At 36.7% G+C, this 22,943-nt stretch overlaps 1 protein-coding gene across 1 annotated transcript in view; it reads left to right on the forward strand.

Annotated features, from left to right (window-relative positions):
- ADGRA1 (adhesion G protein-coupled receptor A1) overlaps window positions 1-22,943 on the forward strand; it is a 284,157-nt gene that overhangs the window by 40,111 nt on the left and 221,103 nt on the right. The window contains exon 2 of the mRNA XM_075758192.1: window positions 5,511-5,582. Coding sequence (XP_075614307.1) covers window positions 5,511-5,582 — 72 coding nt within the window. The remainder of the gene's footprint in view (window positions 1-5,510; window positions 5,583-22,943) is intronic.

Consider the following 22,943-nt stretch of genomic DNA (forward strand, 5'->3'; position numbering starts at 1 on the left):
CTTTGTTGCACAGGATTACGTCTTTTTGCACTTTTAATGGTTTCACCAAAACTAATAAATAATCGTATCATCAATTTAAGCAAACTGTGATTTGTGGCTTGTTTAGTTCAAATGGAAGAACTAGAAAGAAAATCAGATGACTTGTAGCCCATTAGAACAATCCATCCTTTTAGGTATGTCTGTACTGCTAAAGAAAGAAGTCTAGGAGAGAGTGAAAGCAATGGCTCGTTGACCATCCATGCTTCTCAGTTGTTAGTATGCTCCTTGGCATGATTTGGTCCTTTTGTACATGTGAGGTTGGTTGGTTTGTTTCCAGTGCAGGATGAATGAAGTAGCATGCAGCCTGTGTTGCAGCCCACCAGAGAAGGACATTTGCATCATGAAACTATGCATATGGATTACATGCTTTAGGGTGTCACTGTAGCACAAGAGAGGGTGTTTGAAGGATATCCCTCCAGAGTCTGCAGCAATAGTGCTGGAGGGATTCATAGGGTTGGGAAAGAACAAACCTGGTGTAGAGTTAATGTCTTCTGAACATGTCCCCCAAAGCATCTTGGGAGAAGGAGCAGCAGAGACACGAGATTAGAACGGGTCAGTGAAGTGAGAAAAGAGCTCATAATGTGTCTGATCAGCAGAGTGGTGCTGGCTAGTGGATTGCTCCCCAGCACTATTTTAGTTAGATGCATTCTGTGAGGGCTAGGGCTGAAAGTTCCACCATTTTAACTTCCAGTTACTTGGGGTTTGGATCATTATATATAGTGAAAGGCAGTTTGCAAACTGAATTTTAAAATAAATACTTTCTCAGAAGGTTTCTCCAGGAAACTTTTTTTTTTTCTTAAAAGTAAAACTTTAAGTTTTGGTTTTGGAAAATAGTTTTCACTGAAATAAAGTGTGCTCATTTTCTTAGTGTTTCTCTCCTTGGAATAAAATATTTAAAATGTGAGATTCTTAGCACATGGCTAGAAACTGATAATTATTTAAACCAGCTGCCTAGTTGCAGTGTGTAGCAATATTTATCACTGTGATTCACTAGCACATCAGAAAAAAAAAAAAAAGGTGAAAATGCTGTCAATAAATAAAATGTGAGAAATACTTTAATCATAGTGGGTGCATAGTGGTGATTTGTTTTGAAAATCCAAACTATATTTAATCTTCTATTAAAATAAGTTTCTGTTACATCTGAAAGTTATAATTATGTTATAAGCTATCCATAGCAAATACATGAATAGCGCCTTTTCCCATCTATTTATTCACCAAACCTGTAAGTATAAGAAAAGGATGCTTTTCATGTTTCTGTTTTCCTTCAAAAATTTCTGCAGGTCTCTAATTACAAATATCTCCCTGTAAGCAGGTGCCTGTATTCAAGGGAAAAGATACACCTAACTATTTCAGCCATACTTCATACATTTCACGTCCATTCTGTTACTTTTCTGAAGAAGTAATACACAGAATTAGTCTGTGTAATTTCAGCATCAAGAGTAAGAGCCACAATTTGACTAGGCATTGATTACTTGAAAAGATTTTTCATTGTCTGTAGTTAAGCCTCATTTCTGAGTTAGTATATTGAACATTGTAACCAGAACTTTCCTCCCTTCCAGCCTCATTCCCACAGCAAATGTCCTCAGAAGGGAAGAATGTTATGTTATCAAAAGTTTAACAAGTGATTCATTACTGTATGAAAAATAATGTGATTTTAAGTTTGTCAGTGAAGCTGTTCATTATATTCACAGAATTGGTCTTCAGTGCAACCCAAATCCTTCTTGATAACAGCCCATTGAAAGCTCTTGGACATCACTAAAGCTAATTAAAAGCAGGTGGATTCTTCTCATGTAGTGTACAACCAGCTGAATGAAATGTAGATAAGTTGTATTAATAGTTAGAGAAGTTCGTGTTGGTTTTTCCCCCTACCTATCTTATTGGAATGCTAGGATTCTCTAAAGCTGTGATTCTGAACAGAAGAAGAATCATATTTTAACTGTAATACCCATATTACTTTGTTTATAAAACCTGAATTTTAGTTGGCACTGTAGAGAGGAGAAGGCCCTGAAGGAAACTTAATTTTTGAAAGCTGATCTCTGTGTGAAAGTCTCTGTGAAAGTCTGGTATAAAGATTTGAAAGGTTTCATTTAGAAACTCAAATGTACACTGTTAACTTCTATGTTTTGTTTTTTTTTTTTTTAATTTTGTGGTGTCATATTTTTCAAGACTCAGTTCATCTTTCAGAAAAATAAAAGCAAATGACTAAATGAGATAGCAGTATTGCAGAACATAAGCTGTGCTTACTGTGTTCCAATTATGAATTAAATGTTCTGCTTAATCTTGTGATTTATTACTAGCAAGATAGTTCTCTTTAATTTCTAGGAGTTTGTTTCATGTGGATTAATGATACTGGTTTCAGTCTACACGATTAGAGCCATACAGAAGGAGACCCAGAGGTAGAGAGTAGGAGACTGGTGTGCTGCTGACTTGTGCTGCATTTTCATGGAGTTGCCAGCAAAGTTCAGACTGCCCTCTTTTTCTGGGCAGAATGAATAGAAGGCTGGAAAAACAAATTGGCACCATGAAAACTTTTCAAAGACAGAAATACTTGTATCTAAGCCAGATGTGAGTTCTGAAGCACATGTATCTTTGAAAATCAGGCTATGCAGAACAGTCCAAATATAATATTTATATCTAATGTCATTGTAATAGACCTCAAAGATGGTCTCTCTAACACAGCGTCTAACCAAATGACCCAATATGAAGTGGAATTTATGATGTTAGTCTTTCCAAGCCCAGCCAATTTTAATTTTGGGACTTCATTTTTTCTTGACTGAAACAAGTTCTGTGCAGCTTCGGAAGAGAAGATAAATAAAAGAACAGAATAAAATAATAGAATGTCTCATGTATTTATATTTTCTAGTGTAGATATTCAGAATTTTAAAACAATTTTCCAATTTAGTCACTGTGTGGGCACCTAAAAAGTTCAGAAAATCTGACAATTTGACTGCAAGTGCACATTGCCAGGTCATGTTGAGCTTCTTGTTCTCAAACACCCTCAAGTCCTTCTCCTCAGGGCTGCTCTCAGTCCATTCTCTGCCCAGCCTGTGTTTGTGCCTGGATTTCCCCAACCCGTGTGCAGGACCTTCCACTTGGCCATGTTGAACTTCATGAGATTTGCACAGGCCCACCTCTTCAAGCCTGTCAAGGTCCCTCTGGATGACATTCCTTCCCTCCAGTGTGTCTACCATGCTACAGAGCTTGGTGCCATCAGCAAACTTACTGAGGGTGCACTCTATCTTGCTGTCCATGTCACTGACAAAGGTGTTAAACAGTGCCAGTCCTGATACCAGCCTCTGAGCAATGCCACTTGTCACAAGTCTCCACTTGGACATTGAGCAGTTGATGGTAACTCTTTGAGTGTGACTATCTAGCCAATTCCAAGGCCACCAAATTTACCAGGCACAATTTGCCCTTAGTGAAGCCATGTTGGCTGACACCAATCACCTCATTTTCCTTGTGCCTTAGCATAGTTTCCAGGAGGATCTGCTCCATTATCTTGCCAGGCCCAGAGGTGAGACTGAGCAGCCTGTAGTTCCCTGGGTCATCCTTTTTTCCATTTTTAAAAATGGGGGTTATGTTTCCCCTTTTCTAGTCAATGGGAACTTGACCAGACTGCCACAACTTTTCAAATATGATGGGTAGTGGCTTAGCAACTTCATCTGCCACTTCCCTCAGGATGCGTGGATGCATCTCATCAGGTCCCATGAACTTGTGCACCTTCAGATTCCTTAGATGATTTCAAACATGGTCTTCTACAGTTGGGTGGTTCTTCGTTCTCCCAGTCTCTGCCTTTGCTTTCTGCAACTTGGGTGTGTGGCAGATTAAGGCAAAAAAGTCAATGAATACCTCAGCCTTCTCCATATCCTGGGTAACCAGGTCTCCCATTGCCTTCTGCGGAGGGCCCACATTTTCCCTAGTCTTCCTTTTATCGCTGACCTACCTAAAGAAGCTTTTCTTGTTGCCCTTGATGTCCCTGGCCAGATTTAATTCTATCATGGCTTTAGCTTTCCCTACCCTGATCCCTGGCTACTTGGACAATTTCTCTGTATTCTTCCCAGGCTACCTGCCCTTCTTCCATGTTCTCTGATAGTGCGCCATCAAATCAAAATATATTTACACGTTTATTGATGAATTTTAGAAATAACTTGCAAAAATCGCTAAATCTTACTAACATTGCAGTATTTTAACTTTCCTACATCAATAAATATTTTCTCTTTCACTATGGGTCAGTCTTATGTGTTGTCTTTTGCACCTAAACTTGAGACTTTATGGTATGGTCGTATGCTGGAGCAAAGTGCTTACTATTCATATACAATGGGAAATGCTAAGACCAAGACAAGTTAAGATAGTCTTGCATAACATTTTGTTTTAAAACTTTACAAAAGTAAAAAATACTTAGATTCACAAAGTATTAAGTTTTTTAGTTAAAAGAATAAATTCTGTTGAATTTTTTTATTTCTATCTTTATTGCAAGCTACATCTCTCATTTTGAAATGGAATTTTGTGCGCTAGAGAAGTATGATTTATTGTAAATGTTACATTAAAAGAATCATTTCTGAAGCAGTTGGAATCAGATTTTTTTCAGACAGATGTTTTCTCTGCACATTGCATAATCATTAGAACTGTTTGAAAAAAGATTTCTTGAGCTTCTAAAACAAATTGCATTTCTTTTCTATATTGGAAGGTTTTTAAGTGGTAACATCTTCAGAACGAGTGCATGTTCATATTGTTACTGAAATAGCTGGGAAAATACAGCAATGAAAAATCACTAAACTAGAAAGAGCTACTTGTATATTGACAGTAGTTTAACATTCAGACAATGAATAGACAATTTTTTCAATAGCTTGCATGCAGGGCCAGTTTGCATCTGTGCTTGGTGGTGGTGGTACTTAATGGGCCAGGCATAGCTTAATTACTGAATTTCAGCTATGCAGAGATTGCAACAGGAAAACATTTTTTGAGTCTGTTTGTGTGGTAAAGAGGTAGGGTTTTTGTTTGTCTTTCCTATAGAAAATGAAATACTTGCTCTGTATCTATCGGTATGGTGTCATTCTTTGTACAGCCCCGCTACAGCAACCACTGCCAAGTGATTGTATTGTCCTCTAATCTACTGGAACACTTGCTTCATCAACCTTTTGGTTGACTGGGAAATCCCAGCAAGTACCTTTCCCAGTGGTAATTTAGAATCTACTAGTGAAGTGTGGGTATTTATCGGTGTTATAATTTTCAAGTTGAAGCCAAAATTCATTTGTCGACATATTTCTTGAATGTGCTTTTATTTAATAAAGAAGAAACTATGCTCTTCAGGAAATGGTAATCTTTATTTACTGCTATGATGGGAAAATGCAAATGAAGCAGAGAATTTTGTGATTAGTATTTTACAGAGCAGTCATTTACTATAATTACATGTTTTTAATCAGTGGAATTATCATGTTCTATTAACCAGATTCTTTCCTGACTTCTTGTAGGATTCTAAGTAACAACAAGATCTTATGGTTGAAGAATGGCTCCTTCTTTGGACTGAGATCCCTGGAGAGACTGTGAGTAACTGATCAGCCAAGTTCCACCTTCAATTAAAAAGTCTTTGTATTTTAAATACAAAACCAAACATCAGATAATGAATTTGAGATGTTCTGAACTTTATTGCACAGCAGAGTTTCTAGGCAGTCATCAAGTTAAGAAACAGCAGAAAAATGAGTGAATGGGGTGAATGTGGAAAATACAGGAAAGCACTGCCATCAATTTGGAACTAAAATAAACATCCAGTCAACGACTTGTACTAAACTATGTACACTATCGCGGTGAGGGGTGGTATATGTAATGGTAACACTAATATACCTGACATGTAATTTGGGTTATTTAACTCATTGGTCTCCAATACTTCCATTTTAATTCTATTCTACTTTTAATTGTATTCTATATTTTAATTATGTTCTAAAGAAAATGTACAGCATTTATCACTGGAGCAGACAATGACATTGATAAAGCTCCATGACTGTGTATTTCTAGTCAACGTTTGCGGGGGGGGAGAGGAAAGGAGCTCAGGAACAACTTGGGAAGAAAACATTCAGAAACTTCGATGGAATAAATAAGCAGTAGCGCCTATACTGTAATAACACTGCTTTCTGTATATATAGGTCACTCATTTGAGAATAATCATGTCAGCAAGTCTAAAAGGCTATTTTTTATATCTATAGGCAACTTTGCCAGTGCATCTAAAATGAGTAATTATATCACGCCTGTCTGACTATCTCTTGCAGCTTAAGCTGAATTATTTTTATATTGCTTTATAAGAATACTTTCCTTATGTAGAGCTGTTGATATCAAGTCGATGCTACATTCATGAATGCGTGATGTATTCTATGTTGTTTGAATGTTTCCATATGCATAAAAATTACATATTGAAATCAACTTTAGTTAATATTTTACTATATATGTGTGTGATGTGCATAGACATAGAAGAAAATATTTTCTCTGGGGTTTTTTAAGGTTTAATTTACATTGGGGAATGATACTGAGCAGGTACTTTTAAAAACTTTATCAGTTATTTAGTTAGAGAAATACTTCAACCTGAAAAGACATCACAAACAGTATTAAGAACAATGAGAAAACAAAAAATTGCCTTAAGTGTGTAGCCTCAAGTATCATCACCATCTAAACCTTCTTAATTTTATTGCATTGATTTTTCACAACATTACAGATAAAATGAGCAAGTATCATCTCCTCTGTATATAATGCTATTTGGCCATGGCTTTAATACAAAATCCATAAATGGTCCTTGAAGCAAAGTCTAGAATTCAGAGGATGACATTCTCATCAGGTTCAGATGCTCTATTTCTTGTTCTCTGGCCTCATACGCTTCTTATCAATATATGCGAAGTCTCAGTTTCAGCTGGGGGGGGGTGAGAACAGCTGGAATAGTCTACTAGGAGGTGGGTGTGAATGAACTACATCTGGGTGAGTGCTCCTTAGGTTTCCCCATCTTTGCCTTTTCTACACAAGCTAATTCAGAGCAATACTCCAGGTGCTTAAAATGGAGAACTATGACAGCAGCTGTTGTTCATGGCTCATCAAAATGGACCAACAAGAACTTTTGTTCCTTGCCTGAAAGGGGATGTAGAGAATCCTATGGAGTACAGTAACAGGAAAATCCAGCTTCATTTAAGATTATGTTAAATTTACAAGACCAGGTGCTTAGAAATGTGAATGTGCTGGAGTTAAGGATTACTCATTTGCTTTTACACTCCTTGTGGTCCTGTTCAGAACAAAAAAAAATTAGTAATGTGAATGCCATAGAGACAAGAATCATGTGCGTCTGCAATTCTTTTGTGGTTACCAGGCATTCATAAGCCAGAAGAGTGTTAGCTTATGTGGAAAATGAAATCATTCAATGTCAAACGTGAAAACTTTAGAGGAGAGGTAAAATTTCAGGTGGAACTGAGTGACTTGTATATTATGGGTATACTGTATATTCTGGGATACTCTGTATCCTGGAGTGCTCAAAACCTCTTTTTGAGCAGATAATGGTTTGAAGCCCTACTCTAATAAGCTAGTGACAACTTTGCCCTTATTATTTTGTTTTCCAATGCATGTCACAACAGGAATTGGGTTACAGAAGTGTCAGTCCTCCCAAGTTCTGGTGATTTCTCAACAGTGTGTTATGCAAGTGAGAGACCTTACTGACCAGTTGTCTCAAACTGCGACTCCTCATTTTATGCAACTTTAATCAAGCAAAACGAGAAACATAAGTTGTTTGCTCCTTAACTGTCCATTCTAAGAGTAAGACAGAATCGATTTCTTTAAAGCTAAGACTATTGTAAACTCATGTTATGCGTGAAATGCAGTTTTTTCAAAATATGGTTGGACCTGGTTTGTATTTGTTTCTACAGACTTCTCAGAAAATGGCTTTTTTTTTTGAGCATAGCATGAATATTACAAGGTTTCTATTTCAGATAGTATTAAATTGTGTTACTGCTCTAAAAGGAAATCTGATATTAGGTATTCAGGGGATACAACCAGCCAGACAGGAAAAAACATGTTTGGGGATACAGTTATTTCCCTTTTAGTAATAGAAAGATAATCCTATATGTATGAATACTTTATTAGTATTAAAAATGAAACATGTAATAATGTCTGTAATAAAAACTACATAAGTAATAGTGATCAAAATACATTTATGAAATATCAATATTTTTACTGGGCAGTTTGTAAAAACACCATCTCACTGAAGGTGCTTTTTCTGTATTGTGTCCGTGTGTGAACAGTGACTCATGACTGATCTGTAGAGATGGCAATCTCTCTCCACTTAGTTTGAGTTTTGTGAAACTGAGAATTGCTGCTTTGTGCTGGCTTGGAAAGGTTGACTCACAAATGTGTTGTGGCATCTGGATCATGATGCACCTCTGTGCCACTGGGCTTACTTTGTAGCACTAATGAGAGGCGTTAAGAAGTGAATATCATTACTTAAATACCATGTGAGAATAAAAACTTTCTGTGAACTTTGGTTTTGTATGGTGCTTAGTTATATAGGCTTTGATTTGGAATAAAATCAGAAGTGTAGGTAAGAAAATGAATAAACTTTTTTGAAGCAAGTGTGGTAAAGAGACTGTTTGTTAAAATATGAAGAGCTTTATGGAGTTTAACCAGAAGAGATCTACAGACCATAAATTCTACAGATGAGAGCGAGGACCTTGAATCCATTTCTGTGATACGCCCCGTGGAGATGGCTTCATATTCGGGAGGCTGAGAGTTCATTTTGGGTCTGAAGCTTGAGGCAAAGACTTCACAGCTTGTAATGGTTTCAGTTCCAGTGCCTTCCTGGTCTGTAGTCAGTGTCCTATCTTCTTGGGAGATGCATTGATCTGAGCCAGACAGCGTCGGTTATCGTAGACATTTAAATAAGTTTTTCATATGCTCTGGGTACCATAAAAGAAAGGCAAAGTGGGCTTTCAAAGCCATGAAATGGTGAGGTAGTCCTTTCAAGTAAGTCTCTGCAATTCAGAAACTCTCATTTAGTTAAAACAGTGATTTGGAGGATCTGAACAACTGAAAAATTAAGTCTTTATAATTTGATGGTATAGCTATTCCATACATTAGAACAATATATTAAATAGAAAAATCTAGGAATTAGTTTGATTATTTTTTTTTAAATTATTGTTATTTATTTGTTTATTTTTAAGCTACAGGAGTGTGGTTAACCATTGCTATTTCCCAAGGAATCACAGAGTAGTGCAGATTACCAAGTTACTAGCAGATACCTTATTATGGCAGTCTATGGTATGGACCCTGCTCCAAAGACATTGCAGTTTCTGAACAGTGTGCGGCAAAGTAATATTATTAGTCACAGTTGTGGCAAGTCTTTTTATGCTTGAGAACGTTTGGCCAGCCGTAGTCCACATGATTCTTCCGGGGACAAGGACTGAGGTTGTTGGACCTGGTGCTCCAGCTCTGCTGGAGCCAAAGTCAAGATTTAGGAAACTAAATCTTATACCCTCATCCTGATGTCAGCTGGAAAACAGTATGTATCTGAGCTATTATCCACACTAGTAATTTTCTAACCCTGCACAACAACTACTGCATCACAACTGCCTGGATAGCCTCTGTCCCACGCTAACTCTCCATGTTACCTCTAGCTGGGGACAATCTGTCGTGGCTGCTCCTCTGCTCTGGGCTTCCTGGTGCGATCTTGTACTTGGCATTTTCTGCAGTGGGTATATAAAGTCTCTGTCTCTCTCTCTCTCCATTTCATAACCAAATGTACGTTTTCATTAAGTTTATAGGAGCAAAATTACCTCTGAGACTGTTGCTCCTTTGTCCCCTGTGGCTGAAACTCTTTAACAGGTTCAGAAGCTATTTAGAGGGAACCAGCAAATAAAATTAAAGAAACATACATAAACAGACCATGATTGCATAAGCAGTGTTTCCTTGGGAAATCAGGATGAAAGATCACTAAGCAAGATTACACATATTTTTCACAGTTGACCTAGAAGAAAAGCATGCCAGGCACTGATACTTCAACACTGACTGTTTTACAGAAACTTGCAGTTACATTTTCCCAATATTCCTAGACATGTTTCTAGACAAAGAAAAATAATGGTGAAGTATTTGTAAGAATTCAGCATTGAATTTATTTTATTTTTTTTTAGCTGTATAGATATCAGTCTTACTTGACCAAGTCTCACTTAGATTGCATGTGCTTTTATTAAGTGGTGGTGTAAAGTTACCAGCTGTGTGGCAGTGCTATGCAGTCACATGTTGTCCTCAGTTATTATTAGGTAAGATTGCACAAAAGCTACTTTCAGTACATTTCAGTATGACATTCTGCAAGAATATATTTTGCTGTGCAGTTGAAGTAATATCACATTAACTTGAGGGAATGAAAGGGCAGGAAAGGCAAGCACAACAAATTAGACCATAGGAAAAACATGTTAAACAGCTGGTATAAAAATATGGTATTTAGATGTTCTTTAGCAAAACTCATGTGATGAAAGGGTAAAATACAAAGGTTTTACATTTTGATATACTGATGTGCTGCTTTAAACATGCAATTTACATTCTCTGAATTAGTGGCCCCTTCATTTCTTTTCCTGCCTATACTTTTCAAATGTGCGTGCGCACACACACGCGTGTGCGCACACATGAAGAAATGCAGCTGTTCTTGGGCACTGTGAAGGACTGGAAATACGATTAAAGAAATTGTTAATTATTTTTCAACACATCTGTATGACACCTTTAAAGTTAGAAACTTCATAAACTAAATTTGGAATTATGTGGGGGTTTTTTTGATTGTTGTAAAAATAGAAAAATGCTAGTTATTATAAACTAATAATACTTCAGACTGACAGCCACGATCCAATTGTACAACTTCTTTGTTGTTTTTTTTTCCTGAAGAGCTTGCAACTGAGTGTGCCCCTAACTTCATGCAAGCGCTTTTAACAGAAAATAGATTAATAATCTTGGAGACTTCAAATGACCAAATTAATTCGTCTTAAATGCCATTTAGCCATGTTTAGAGAAATGCTGTGATGTTACTCAGGGAAAGGGCAATTTTAAAACCTGTTTCTTAGAGCTGTCTGTTGTGTAAGTAGTCATGGCATGATTGAAACTGTTTGGTTATATCTGGTTTTTTTGCATTTGGAGAAATATAGAGGAAGAAAAATCAGTGCAAGTTCCTTTCAAGCATCTAAGGTTTTCTTCCAACTTTTTCTTGTGTTTCAAATCCCACATGGATTTATTAAATTCTCTAGATGTAGTCGATAATGATAAGGTGAATTTAAACAAAGAATTTTTTTTTAAGTATTCTAAAAACGAAAATACAAATTCTCCAACCATTATTTTTCCTTGTCTAGTAATATGTCTGGGAGTCCTGGGGAAATCTAAGCCATTTTTCATGTTAAATTTCTTATTGTGTTGGCTTGTTGTAATTGTTTACAAAAACCTTATTATGCTGCATTACTATTTGAAGTAGTTGAACATATTCCAGTAGGTGAGGAAGGATGGGAATAGTCATGGGGAGTGATTTTCTTCCTGGAGCGGGTATCTGTACGTCGTGCACATACTCTAAATTAGACTGAAAACAATTCATATTCCTCTTGGTGCTCATTGAACTTTGAGTTACCCTTTTGGTTTCAGTGTCAGATTAAGAGATTGTCTTTCTAATTACAGTGATGCTAGTGTTTGCATGAAGCAGGATAGTTCTTTTTGTCACTTCTAGATGCAGCTAATGTAGCTGAAAGTTTTTAATCAATGTTAAGTATGCTTGCCTGAAATATATTCAGTACTAGGGCAATTATAAATATTGAGCTCAAAAAGGAAAGCTTTGAAAATTCATGAATTACTGACGTTCTTACTGTTACCTGTTCTTCCAGAGGCACATCTATTGCAAATAACAAGTTTGAAGGGTTGGAGATACTCAGAAAATGAATAGCTTTGCAAATACAGGAAGGGGGGAAAAGAAGCTATGAGCATATGTCAGGCAGCAGACAGAGCAGAAGGAGGGAAGAAAATATTTAACCATATAATAATTATTTATCACCTAAATTAGAATAGCTTTTTCTCAACTGAATGGGTTTTTTAAGGCTCATCCTAGAGAGAACCAATTTCTACCAAGAAAATGAGTGGTAAGTAAGTAAATTGGATTGTATTTTTCAGAGCTTAGTATGCACAACTGCTTTGCCATCTCATTGTTCTCATTGGTCGTCAATGCCATGGCCAGCCATTGAAAGATACTTTTGTCTGGGCTTGCACTCTATCCCTGGGTTAGGACCAGATTCCTTACTCATCCGGGGGCTCCTTCCGCGTGTGCCGCGGCCAGTCTTCCTTTGTGGTGGTAACAGCCTGGGTGCTCTGGGGTTTTGCTTCCCTTCGGTGCTTGGTCCTCTGCCATTATGATAATTTTGGTCATATTACTCGATAACGCCAATGTCACGTTTATTCCGATACAGCCAGAATATAGAAACGTCCACTTAAATGAACGTGTTCTTTGAATATCTAACTTCCTGTATCTGTCAATGAAGTTTGTGACATTTAATAAATTATTGCTAAATAATTAAATGCATGTCAGAAAAAAGTATTTTTTCCATAAAAGCCATTTAGTTCCATAAAATCCAATTTCTATGAAATCATTTTAATATCTTACAATTTTAATGGCATGGATTGGTGAGATTAGTATGAGTCTAATATCAGACTGAAAGGAGGTACAAAAATGATCCTTGTAGCACCAGCATATCTTCAGTTCCTCACTTTAAAGATTATTCTTTTAGCATCAAATATGGATTTCTCATTAATGTTTAAAAGATTTGAATATCTTGTAAATTATGCAAAAATACAAATTTATTTATTTGTTACAAATAAAATGTAATGTTGTAATGAGAAGTTTCCCCTGTCTTAGCTAAAATTATCTTATTCATAGTGGATAAATTTCCAGCTGACTGTTTAAGTTGGACAACTTTATTGCTTGGCAGTATTTAGTCATTGACAGGTTTCTTTTGACATCATCTGATCCTGGAAGATGCTACATTTTGGGAATTGCATTCAATTAAAAATACAGCTTTCTAGCTATTATGTGTTTTACTTAAAGGTAATTAGTCCTCCTTAATCATAAAAGTGTTTGTGTAAATAGGGAATTTTATGCATGCCGTAGCAAATGTGCAACAGGTAATATAATACTTACATATTGATGTTAATCGAAAGAGTCTTTTGAAAGTAGAAAATCTTTGGAAAGAAGGGGCTTTTATTTGAGACAAATGATTGGAAATCAGAGACTCTCTTCTTTAAAATTTTGCCATAAATTTTCATTCAATTTTTGTCACATCGCTTGATCTCTCTACCTCCCTGTGGCTTTCATCTGCAAAATAGTATTGCTTACCTTATATCTCCAAATCTAGTAATACTGGAAGATCTCAATGCATCTAGAGAGAGAAAAAGTTGTAAGAAAAAGTACATTTGATGATTATGTAATACCAATTATTTTACATTTCAGCCTTATATAGAGTCATTCATTTATTTTTCATGCACTCCTAACCTGACTGGGAAGCAGTCTTAATAGGCACAAATACCTGAGTGCAGATGGAGCATACTGATGCTCTGTTGATGTATTTTGTGCAGCTCCATACATCACAAAAATTCAGTCGTTACCTAAATTTGGTAGTAAATCTAATCCTCACTTTTTTGTGCAGAAAATTGTCCTGTATCAGAAAATTTTTTAACTTTGACTACAACAGCTGAAGTAACTCTCCCTAAATCCCACGGAGCCAATCCGAGCATGGTGTAGGCTGAATAGCACAGGTCGTGCCTGGGTGTTAGACAGGGATGGAGACAACTCTCAGCCTGTCATCTCTGGTGACGAGGCTGTCTTATTGACAAGACTGAGGCAGTGCTGGCACGTCTCTATACCTGAGAGGACTGTGACAAACGCTGGCAGGGCTGCAGGGGATGGGGCTGAGGTTATCCGCTTCTTGTCTTCTTGACAGGCTTTTTAGGCTCTATTTAGTCCAAACATAAATTTGATCTATTTTTCCAGTAATATAATCTGGTGTAATCAAGTATCACAGGGAAAAATACAAATAAGATGGATCCATATACAAATCACTTGTATTAACATATTGTCATTAAAAATAGATAGAATCCTGCTAGGAAATAGGTCTACTTGTAAAAATCTATATTTTTCTTTTCTTTTTATTAATGGATGGAAGCCAGCTGTAGCTGTCCTATTGAATGTATTTTATTTTTTTTTTTCTGTGAACAATATTAAGTTAGAAATATGCCATGTGAGTTAATGGAGTGAACCAAATCCTGACCCAGCACTAGGAATCTGAGTTTGCAGAATTGATACTCCCCTTCTCCTAGTACTATCACCACAACCAATATATGCGTATGAATTTTCTGGGTTCAGTGTTGTAAGTGTAAAATGAGAGAGAGCCATCCATCCCTGTCTACTGTAGACTGATGAAGATACCTGGCTGATTAGATAAGCAGCAAGGGGCAACAGCAGACCTGGAGAATCATTTGAAAACATCCTGGAACAGAAAACTAGATTTGGAAAAATCACTGTTGATCCTCATGTAGAAGTAAAGGAGTATAGGGTGAAATGCATTTCAAGGTAAATATTATTTGGCTTCAGGCAGTATTTTAATGAATTGCACAGAGGGAGGATATTTAATTTGCAGTCCTTGCATAGAAATTTTGAGAAACCAGAGAAGAAGAAACAGAGGCAGGATCAATGTCACAATTCAAACTGGGAAAGCTTAATTAAAAATTACCTTTTCATTTTAATTCTGTGATCCTTTGTGGATCTCTCAATTACATCCTATGATTAACAGTAAGTTACTCATTTAGTAATGTAAAAACTGATTATGTGCATTTTTTGACAGCCCACCCCCTAAAAAAACCCCAAAACAACCCAAAACCAAGCAAACAAAAATGTCCCTAAACTCTATAAACTCCATAAACTATTATGTCCCAGTGTGCAGTATCAAAGAGAGATTTAGCATTATATCAGGAATTATAACAGTCTTGTTATTCTTAGTACGATTGTCAGAAACAGAGGAGTTGTTAGAAATTAAGAGGAAAATTACATTACCCTCTTTCTAACAGGCATATGTACTGTATATCTTACAAGCATGAAGTAGCTATCAAAGCACTTGTAATCTAATCTGACAGAAAGATAATGTATTTTTTTCCTCTAGTCATTTGTTATTTTCCAGTACAAAGTCACAATGCAGACTATTAGACATCACATACTTTATATTTTAGAGGATGAGACAACAGGAAAATACCTTGTATGTCTACTCGTGTAGAGCTGCGACACTATAACGTGCAAAAAAAAAAAAAAAATCTCTAAAAAGAGAGAAGGTTTCCTTTTGGATATTGCAGTGCTGTTTAAAAATAGCAGTAGTTAACTCTAGAAAAATAAGTTAATAAAATCAATCCCATGGTTTAGTGCAAGGGTCCAGAACCAAGTGTTTCCCATCTTTTCTTTCTACCTTAAGCCTGATTTTTGTTTGTCTCCTAAACTGCCGCATTCATTTCTCTGGTTCTTGTGGTATTTTTTTTCCTTCTGATAGAAACAACATGGGGTACCAGGGGATGTCTTTGCTCTTAATTCCGTGCTTCATTATGAGACGTAAGACTTGCCAGCGCTGCGTTCCCTCACAGGCGCTGCTCAGAGGCGTGACGGGTGTTGATGCCGTTCTGAATGCACCGCTGGGATTGCATTCCTCCAGTTCTGGCATGAAACTATGGTTTCAGCTGAGGCACGAAGTTGCCAATTACTGCTATGTATGTGGTACAGTAACGATATTTAAGACATCAGTGGTTTGCCAGGTTGCATTGCTATGGTTTTGAGTGTAACTGGGTTTTTTTCCCCCGACAAAACAGATTTCTGTGGGAAATGCTAGCATGACAAAATAAAAACATTTTGTGGGGACACAACAGTTTTGGGAACGTCATAGATGTCAGTATTTCATTTCAACTGTTTTGTATTCATAAAACAGAATCTTTTTGGAATGATAAAGCTGAACTATACCACTTAGGACTGATGCAAGCTTTTCTATAAAGAAATGGCAGACTGGTTAGAGAAGTAGGAAAAACAGAAATGTGATTTAAGGGCAGTTTGTATGAAGGCACAGAGCAGCATGCTGGGAAGCCAACTTGATAAAAATTACTGTCAGTTGGTCAATAATAGCTAATCTTGCAAAGTAAGCTGCAAGGTAAGGTGATAGCAGAGTCCTTGTGTTCTGTATTTTGTGATTTTGATTCCTCAGCTTTAGGCTATTGATGGAATATTGTTTTCAGACTCCAAAAATATTATCATATTTCTTGTATTCATATGCAATGTGGCTTTTGGCCTTTAGCGTGTTTACGATTAAGACGACCAAAGTTTGATGCCTCATCTGGTAGTATCTGGACATAAAACGTGAGAGACCTCAAGTTCTGAATAGGAACGTCTCAACATGATGGTGTGCTCAGGCAAAAGTCAGTATCAGAAGAAACTCCATCCTTCCCTCCCAGAGAGTTTTCTGGTGCCTACTGATGCCTTTTTTTTTTTCCTGTCTCTCTGTCTCTGACTTGATATCAATCAGCAGACATTTCTCATTTACTTAAAAGAAAAAAATATACATATATAAGTTATTCTCTTCCAAAAGTTCATGTTTATAGACAAGCCTGTGAGGTCTCTGATGAAAATGTGCTGTTACTCATTCACATGATGCTAGTCCATGAATCCTCTGTGGGTACCCAATTGACCCAATGAACTTGTTACCCTCAAAACTTCTGGGGATGCCTGCAGAAAGCATAGCTTGTTCTCTCACACTTGTACTTCACCAGTAATCTCTGGGAAGGCAAAATAAAATAAAATAAAAAAGTAGAATGTACTTGAAAAGAAATAGAAAGAAGGGCCATGTTTCATGCCAATTTAGTTTAAAAAAAAACCTCAAACAAATCCCCAAAATGAGTTGTCTGAAGTAGTTAGGAAAGCTGATGTAATATAACAGCTGTGGGCAGTTTTTCTCCCCACTTCTTAATATAGACAGAATTGATTAGTTGGGTGTAGTATAGTGCTGCGTGTGTCAAGTAGGTACAAAATGGTTGTTCTCACGAGAAAATTGCATGCAGACTTAGCACATGATAAGCTGTCTTGTGTTAACACAAATTGCCTCGTTCTTGAAATGGAAAGTGACTGGGAGAGCTATAGAGGATGTTTGTATAGTCTGAGCTATGCACATCTTCTGTGAAAAAAAGAATTACAAAATTCCTCTATGCTCTAGAAACTTTAGAAAGTGGTTTGCTGAGGAGAATACAGAGAGAAACATTATACTGGAATAAAAATGTGTATTTTTATTTGCTTGTGAACTTGAAAGTATAAAATAAAATTGTTCTAAGCAATGATAGTGAGCTTCATCTTGCAGAAATAAGCAGTTTGAGTTAAAAATAAGCCACTTGACTTAGCATAATGCAAGAAACTTGTTGAAGCATAAATAAAATGTTTTAATCATGCCTTTTTAACCCAGAAAACTGCCAAAGGGGCAGCTTGAAACTCTTAAAATCAATTCATTTCTGTCTATGAAAAATTATGAAAGATGCTAAATCGGGGAAAAAAATATTGTAGTTGTAGGTACCTGAAAAAAACAAATTTATTAAAAAGCATACCCTCTCAACTGTAACTGTAACACTTTTGCTATGATGCTATAATTAATGGCCAGTGAAAGAAACTTTTACAGCTAATGTACATTCCCCAGACACATGGTGCATTTGTTATTTTCACCAAGTGTTCTTTCCATTTTTTATGTTCAATATTCACATTTGTTTCTTAATGCAAAGTAAGTTAATACTTTTTTAAAGACCTTAAAGACATGCTTTTCAGCTAAAATGGGAGTTTAACATACATTGTGTTCAGAACAAAACAGTGTTTTCTCTACTGTGTCAGCAGCTAAGTTGAGAATTTGATAGCTTTTTTCCCCTTTGTACCATTAATTGCTTTTAGGTATTTCTGAGGAGTGCAAGTGCCTCACAAGGGACAATTCTTCCATTTGAGTGAAGTTTGAGTACTGTATTAAGCTTTCCTACTGTACAGAGTTATGTGAACTTACAAAAATATTTAGGAATGTAGGACCAGGATGGGTTGCAGCCAGGCTGAGTTTCCAGGGATAAAAAGAAAATGTGTTCAGCTCTCCCTCTCATCATATACACTATAAACTGGCCACTCCATTAATTGCTTTCCAGCACTCCATTAAGAATGCTGAAACTTCAGTTCAAAATAATGCCCCTAAAAATTATAATGTGTCAGAAGAGAAGAAATTCTAATGTCACAGGATATTTTTTTTTTAATTTTATTTGTATGTGTCTTTGCCACAGTAACCAATAAATCCTTATCAGTCCAAATCTGACAGTTACTTTAACAGCGAGTATGCCAGCAAGTTATACCAACGCAGACACCTGAAATTTTTTCAGTACTGGACCAGTTCAGGTCGCCAGCATGAACTACCCAACATTCCCTCTCTTAGCCTTTTTTAGCGAGAAGGGAGAAGCGGGGGAAGCTCTTGAAAATGTGTTCTGTATCAAGCAAGAAATAATAATAAAAAAAAAGTTGCTGGTCCTTGCAGATGCCCAGAGAGGATTCAACTCTGGATATGCAAAAATTCGTGTCACATGCTGCAAATTCGAACTCTGTTAAGCCCTGTCCAGGCACAAAACCCCTTCTGTAAGTTTCAAACTGCATTTCGAATAAACAATTTGAAGGCTGCTCCAAATCTTTTTTTTTCTCTAATAGCTAAACTTTTTTTGATTGCTGCTTTTTCTAATCTGTGATCTAAATGTATTCCTAGCCTCTTTTTATCCATATGAATTTGTAGTACTGTTATCCTTTAACTTAAACTAATCCCTTTCTTGTTGTAGGGTTCACCATTTATAAACAATAGTGTAATACTCACTTTCCTTGTCTAAGCAAGCCAAAAATATGATAAACTCTTAGTGACATCATGAAAATAACGATGAAATGTATACATCCTTTAAACAAAAAAAAAATTATGGGCACAAAGCCATATGTAAAAGCAAGATTATGTAAAAGTGTATGTAAAAGCAAGATTATTATCTGGAAAGATTTATTTTATATGTAATGACAATGTACTCTTTTTTTAAGTATAAAAATGGATTAGAATGCAGTTTATTGAATACTCAGACAAGTACCATTTCAGCTTAGTTTCACATTCCGAAGTGATGGTCATGTTGTAAAACTTCTCATACAGCTGAATACAAGGAAAACCCCTCTGGAGTAGCTACATGCAGTAAATATCCTTGGGAAATTCACTGGGATTTTAGGGCTTAGGAAGTCTTTATAAAGCTGCTTTCTCTGGTCTTGTGTAACCAGCCAGTGCTGACCAAACTGTCACTGAGAGAAGCCCAGTGAAACTGTAAAGCTTCCTGCTGGTGACAGTGAATTGATTCCTACTTCCTATTTTTTTCTATTATTCCTATTTTCAGTAAATTGATCATCTGTTTGTTGCTTTTGAGGTTTTGGGGGTTTGTTTTTTGGTGGTTTGTTTGGTTTTTTTAATTCAAACTGTCATCTGCACAGAGACAGAGGGTAAAATAGAGGCCTTTTGTTACAAACCTTCTCTCCTGATTTCCTTGCATGCAGGTGTATGAGCAGTGGTCTGTGATGATCACTTTATAGGTTATTTGTGTAAATCAAATTAAATGCTTTTTCTTCAGAACCAAACAAGACATTTCACTTATTTTTCCTTATTGACTATGTTATTGCGCAGCAGCTGCTCCCTGGTTTCATATACCTATCTCCTCATGTATTCACATTCTCTCTTACTGGAAGAGGAGAAAATTCATCTTAGCTAATAGCTCTGACATTTATGTTAACCAGTGACAATGAAAGGAAAAACAATTAATGAAAGTAGAAAAAAAGTATCACAAAATCATAAATACTGGCAGAGGAGTGGAGGACATGTGGAACATGTTAGGAAGGCACCTAACTGCTTGGAAGGGGTTAGCAAGAACACATGTTGGAAGTGGTCTTTATGCAGACTTCTTCCACTCATACTGACATAAGGAAATTTCTGGTGGTCTTACCCCTGTGTTGAGTTGCTGTGCCAATGGATGCATTTCCTAAAGTTTTGTTTTTTCATTTCAGGCCTTTCCCCTTTGAAAATTCCCAGAAGTTCTCTGGTTTTAAGTGAAATATTAATTTCCTAGAAATGTGATTCCTATAGCATCATTAAGAAAAAATAATTCTGTCCTTTGTCATTGTATTTATGTTCTCAAATCATTCTGTCTGCGTATTTTCTCTTGTGTTGAAATAACATACCAAGACAGGTACTTTGTTTTTATGTGTACTATTCTATACCTGTGTAATTATTTAGACAGTTCCCCCACAAATCCAGTAAAACATTTTCATGTGGCAATTCCTCACTAAAAGAATTAGTTTAATTCTCACATAAGTGAGCTAAGTTTCATACCTTCAGCCTGCCTAATGCCTCTCAGTAGCCCGTGTGGCTTCCCACACCTCCATGTGACGGAGGTGCTATTCCCTAATGCTCCACTCTTTTTCACAGGAACAGCCCATGTTTCTTCAGAAAACATAGCTGGCATGCCGGTGAGCAGCCATTTCATTAGCAAGCATTTTAGGGAAAAAGGGTAGGTGCAGGCTGAGAAGTGAAACCATCTCTCTGGTTGATGCCTGCAAAGAATATAGAACCATAATTTATGAAGAATGTGTACTGGACGCATGAAGCTGAGCATATGCCAGCAACCAGAGCATGAACTCTTTGGGACTCTGGGCTCTCGCCAATGTATGCAAGAGCTGGTATAGGCTTCTCATTGTTGCTCCTGTCGCTTCAACTTGTGCAACGTGTTAACATGTGTATGCCATGCTTTCTTTTGCTAAACAAACCTAGCAAATTCATTTCTTGAAATACTTGATGTGTCTCAGTGAGTTTGAGGTTCAACGGACTAAAACTCTAGCATTTTTAATGAACTGTAGAGCATTAGCCGTGTGCTTTTTATTTATTTACTTTAATGCTTGCATGTTTCAGAGGTGGTAAATCTGTTGCTTTATTGTTCACTGTTGAAGTCACTGGTGGCACAGTATGAAGAAGTGCCATGGATTGCCCAATTTTCCTGTTAGGTTGCTCACATATAAAAGCAGATGTGGATACTGTTTTCATTAAGTGGGTTTACACAAAACTTAAAACTTATAAAATAGATGGGAAGGCTAAACAGCATGTACTCTTGTGATTCACAGACTTGTATGAAATGACGAAAATTTTCTGAAACCAAAGCTTTTCTGATGACCTATTTAAGTCATTGTGTAGTTCAACAACTTTGAAAAGATGATATATGGGATATACGGAAAACAAACCCTAATGAAGTGTGGTGAGCCAGCAAAAAGCAGCCAGGATCACGCAAGGTACTATCAGTCTTCCAGAATGACTGAAAGAACCTTTTATACTGGCTTACAGATTTTACTGTCAAACTTTAGTAATGGGCTGATGTAAAGAGAGTAATCTGTGAGAGCAGCTGCTGCTGACTTTCCTACTTCAATCCACAGGCTGAACTAAAACTAGAAATTGTACTTTTCTTGTTTCAATACTGAGATAGTATAGCTGGGCAACTTGTATTGATCTTGACTTTGAGCACAATCCTTTTATATGCAAAATTATTTTGGTAGTATTGCCTCTAGCTTCACTGCTCCTAAGTCGATGTTCTGACATTAAGAATAGCACGAATCACCATGAATTTCTAACCTGGAGCTACACATGAGTGTACTTTTTACGTCAGCTACCGGGATAAATTCAGATTAGCTACGTATGAATTGATAGATCAAAACAATACTGCCAGTTTGGCAATATTTGTTCTAAATGCAATTATCTTTCATTTCCCAGTGAAGTTTCACACTCCTGTGTGAGACAGAATGAGCATGGATTCAAAGAAATTAAAAAAGAGAATGTGTGTGCATGTATGTATGCTATCAGTGCCAATTTGCCAGTGGTGAGCCTGAAGGGAGGCAGCCTGCCCGCTCCACTGCTCACCCAGAAAGTTAGCAGAACAGTCAATCAGCCAATTACCCAGCAAGCTATCTACATCCCAGAATGCTAAAAGTCAAAGCAAATTTTTTGTTGCTCTTTGTTGGCATTTCTCCTTTTGCGTGTCAGCTATTCTGTGCGTTTTCTGTACGTTAAGTTTGGGAATGTGTAAGCTTTGTTTTCTGGCTTATTTGCTTGTATTTTCCTAATCATATATATATTTCATTTTATTATATTGCTGAAAACAAGGGATTACTAAGTGTTATTTTTATTACTATTATATTGGCCTAAGTGTAGCCATTTACTTTTATCTTACCTGACTTTATAGAATTAAATGGAAGGTGGCTGTTTTGCTGCTTATTTGCTTCATTCCTAACAACATCAAGGAAAAGACTTAAGAGAACAATGCAAGAAGGGGCTGATGGAAACACAATCTGAGGCACTGCTGCAGGTCGTTAGCCTCTGATCCCTCTTTGCTCTCTCCTCCTCTTCTCTCAGAGGTGGAGGCAATGGAAGTGATTAGAGCTTACCACACCTTGTGGAGGAAGGTTACTTTTGGGGTAAGGAAAATATCTGTACGTGTACGTACATCACCCCTTGATGATTTGTGCTTCCTGGTTCCAGATTCTTTTGTCTATTATTGGCAGGTATTCTTTATCAGAAGATTTTTTTAAAAAAACTAATCAGTGATTGTCATCATAGAGTTAATTAGCTATTACCAGAGCCAGAGAAGTATCATTTATCTTAACCTAAACAAACCTCTCTGAAGTGATGCTGCAGGTCAGTCCATTCTTGATATAACAAAATTTTCATCAGCAGTAAGTACATCAGGCATCATTTGATCTGCATGATTTTTGCTTAGAATAGTGCTCA

This window comes from Balearica regulorum, chromosome 7, assembly GCF_011004875.1.
Source record: "Balearica regulorum gibbericeps isolate bBalReg1 chromosome 7, bBalReg1.pri, whole genome shotgun sequence".
In the NCBI taxonomy this organism is placed as follows: Eukaryota; Metazoa; Chordata; class Aves; order Gruiformes; family Gruidae; genus Balearica; species Balearica regulorum.